Raw genomic sequence first — 2,191 nt, forward strand, 5'->3', positions numbered from 1 at the left:
TTCCACTTCATTGCCCATACATATACAAATTGTGGAGTCTTGGTGACCCAAAGGACCCTTGTACCCTTGCCCAATGTTTTTAAATAGAGACCTACTCTTCACTAACCTTCTATGAGTTCCTTTAAACCATGCTGATACCAACAATCAACCACAAATCATACTTGAAAGTTCATCATCAGATAGGTGTTTCTTGCAAATTGGTTCACAACAAAATGCTGGCCAATTGAGAACAGGTGCAGCAACAAAGTGAATGTGATGTGTGCTTTCTTGTCCAGGACACCAGATAAAGTACGTGAATATGAATAATCAACAAAATCAAGAAGAAATAGCTCATGAGTTCATGACAGACGAGATAAAAGCACACATTGTAGCAAAAGCAAACCAGAATAGAAAACGCCACAATGCACAGAGAAGTCACTTCAAACCAAATTTGGAGATGAAATCAATCATTGATAATGTTGAACAGCTAACTTGATTAAAGTAAATCCAAACAGTGTCATTTAAAAACCAATTCTAGATAGTAACACAATAACAACATTCACCCATTTCTTTTCTTTCATCATTGAATCAAGGCTCAAGGGCACTCTTCTACATAAATTAACAAGACCCAAAAGTGTATTAAGCTGGAGAATCAGTCCCCTTTCCTCCTGAAGGAGCAACCCTCGGTGAGCCTGGCACGCCCACCAGTAGGCTGGCACAACACTGTCTGGCAGTTCCCACACACCACAACAGTTTGCGAGTGACTGAACACAGTAGTTCTGCACACACAGATTGCCACGCAGATTGCATTCAGTTTCACGTTTCCAAAACTATGACAATATAGCATCAATTGGATTCATAAATAAATAGCACAAAAATATGATTAACTTACATATTGAAACATCCCTGGCATTTGACATCCTGTACAAGAATGAAACAATTAATCGATGATCAACCCGAAAAAAAAATAGAACAATCAGGAACATATGCGTCAGATAACCGATTTAAATACCATGAAGAAAGAATTTGGGGTCTGCACAAGCCGCTTGAGCTTGTGCTTCCTCTTCTCCAGATCAGCTGGTGGATGAAGCAAATCAATATCATTCTGAAGAACCTGTTCACAGACACAATAAAACACCTCTTAAAAACAGAATAACACTTATATCAAACTGACTATTGTAATGATTCTCGGACTATTAACTTCACTAACACAGAGCTAATAGCTTACTTCAAATTAGGGGATATCTAAACCCTAGTCGGATCTGACTAAAAAAGAAAACCCCAGAGACCAAGTTTTGAACAAACCCAGAAAAATTTATCAGAGTTAAACGTGTTAGCCTACTCAATTTCCCTTGCCTACTCTGGAATTTAAACATTCATATTGTTACTAGATAGCTATTACCTCTGCTAATGAGAATGAAAAAGAAAGAAACTTTCATGTGTAAGACTCACCATCTTGATTGATGAGTGAAGGGTCGAAGAAGCAGACGGCGACCACAAATGGAACCTCTAGAGAAGACGGAGCAGCGAGAGTGCCAGAGGCCCCTAGGGTTTATGATTGAGGTTGTTTATAAACGAATTGCTGAAAGATGCTGGCCGTTGGATTACTATTTGGGGATATTTTCGTCAATTTCATCTAATTTCTATATTTTGTTGGACTCAACAGTGCATCAGTAATCTCACTTTTAGATAGAGCACCAAACCTCGTTTGTGGTCACAAAAGAAAGAGGGTGAGAGTAGCCTTAATTTATTTCTAACAATCGACCTTGTTTTGTTCACTTTTTTTTTTTATGCAATTGTTTTGTTCACTTAAGGAACAATTTTAATAGTTGTTTGGGATAAGTGGATATTATTTACATGTATAAAATTAAAAGTTAAAATTATAACAATATATAACTGTGCATTTATACAATGTTAAATGCTCATGTCCCTACTTACAATCTCTCAAAAACGATTACTTGGTGAGCAGACCTTTTATTTTAGTAGAAGAATTGGTGACAATGTCCTCCTAGCACAAGAGCTCCTCCATAATTATGATAGTATTGGGGTTAGCCAGATGTGTGCTTAAAGTTAATATTATGAAAGCTTATAACACTGTTAGATGAGATGGTTTTATCCTTGCCATCTTGGTAGCTTTCAATGTTCCTCCTCTCAGATGTGTTTGGTGTCGGCCTCGGCCAGGAGTGTTAGCTTGGTCTTCCGACGGGGAGAC

General features: G+C 37.8%; 1 protein-coding gene across 1 annotated transcript; it reads right to left on the bottom strand.

Annotated features, from left to right (window-relative positions):
* Positions 1-414: 414 nt before the first annotated feature.
* Positions 415-1,587, bottom strand: LOC112193210 (40S ribosomal protein S27-2). Its single transcript, XM_024333283.2, has 4 exons — positions 1,432-1,587; positions 992-1,093; positions 872-900; positions 415-758 (listed from the first exon to the last, which is right to left on the bottom strand). Exons 1-4 carry the CDS (start codon positions 1,432-1,434, stop codon positions 632-634), a joined length of 261 nt encoding a protein of 86 aa, XP_024189051.1. The 5' UTR covers positions 1,435-1,587; the 3' UTR covers positions 415-631.
* Positions 1,588-2,191: the final 604 nt, after the last annotated feature.

This window comes from Rosa chinensis, chromosome 3 (genome assembly GCF_002994745.2).
Source record: "Rosa chinensis cultivar Old Blush chromosome 3, RchiOBHm-V2, whole genome shotgun sequence".
NCBI lineage: Eukaryota > Viridiplantae > Streptophyta > Magnoliopsida > Rosales > Rosaceae > Rosa > Rosa chinensis.

Bases quoted from the DNA above. Each gene is read 5' to 3' on its own strand.
- LOC112193210 (XM_024333283.2), bottom strand. The intron at 901-991 runs GTATTTAAATCG...ATTCTTGTACAG, and splicing joins CCCCAAATTCTTTCTTCATG to GATGTCAAATGCCAGGGATG. The intron at 759-871 runs GTAAGTTAATCA...CTGTGTGTGCAG, and splicing joins TGCCAGGGATGTTTCAATAT to AACTACTGTGTTCAGTCACT.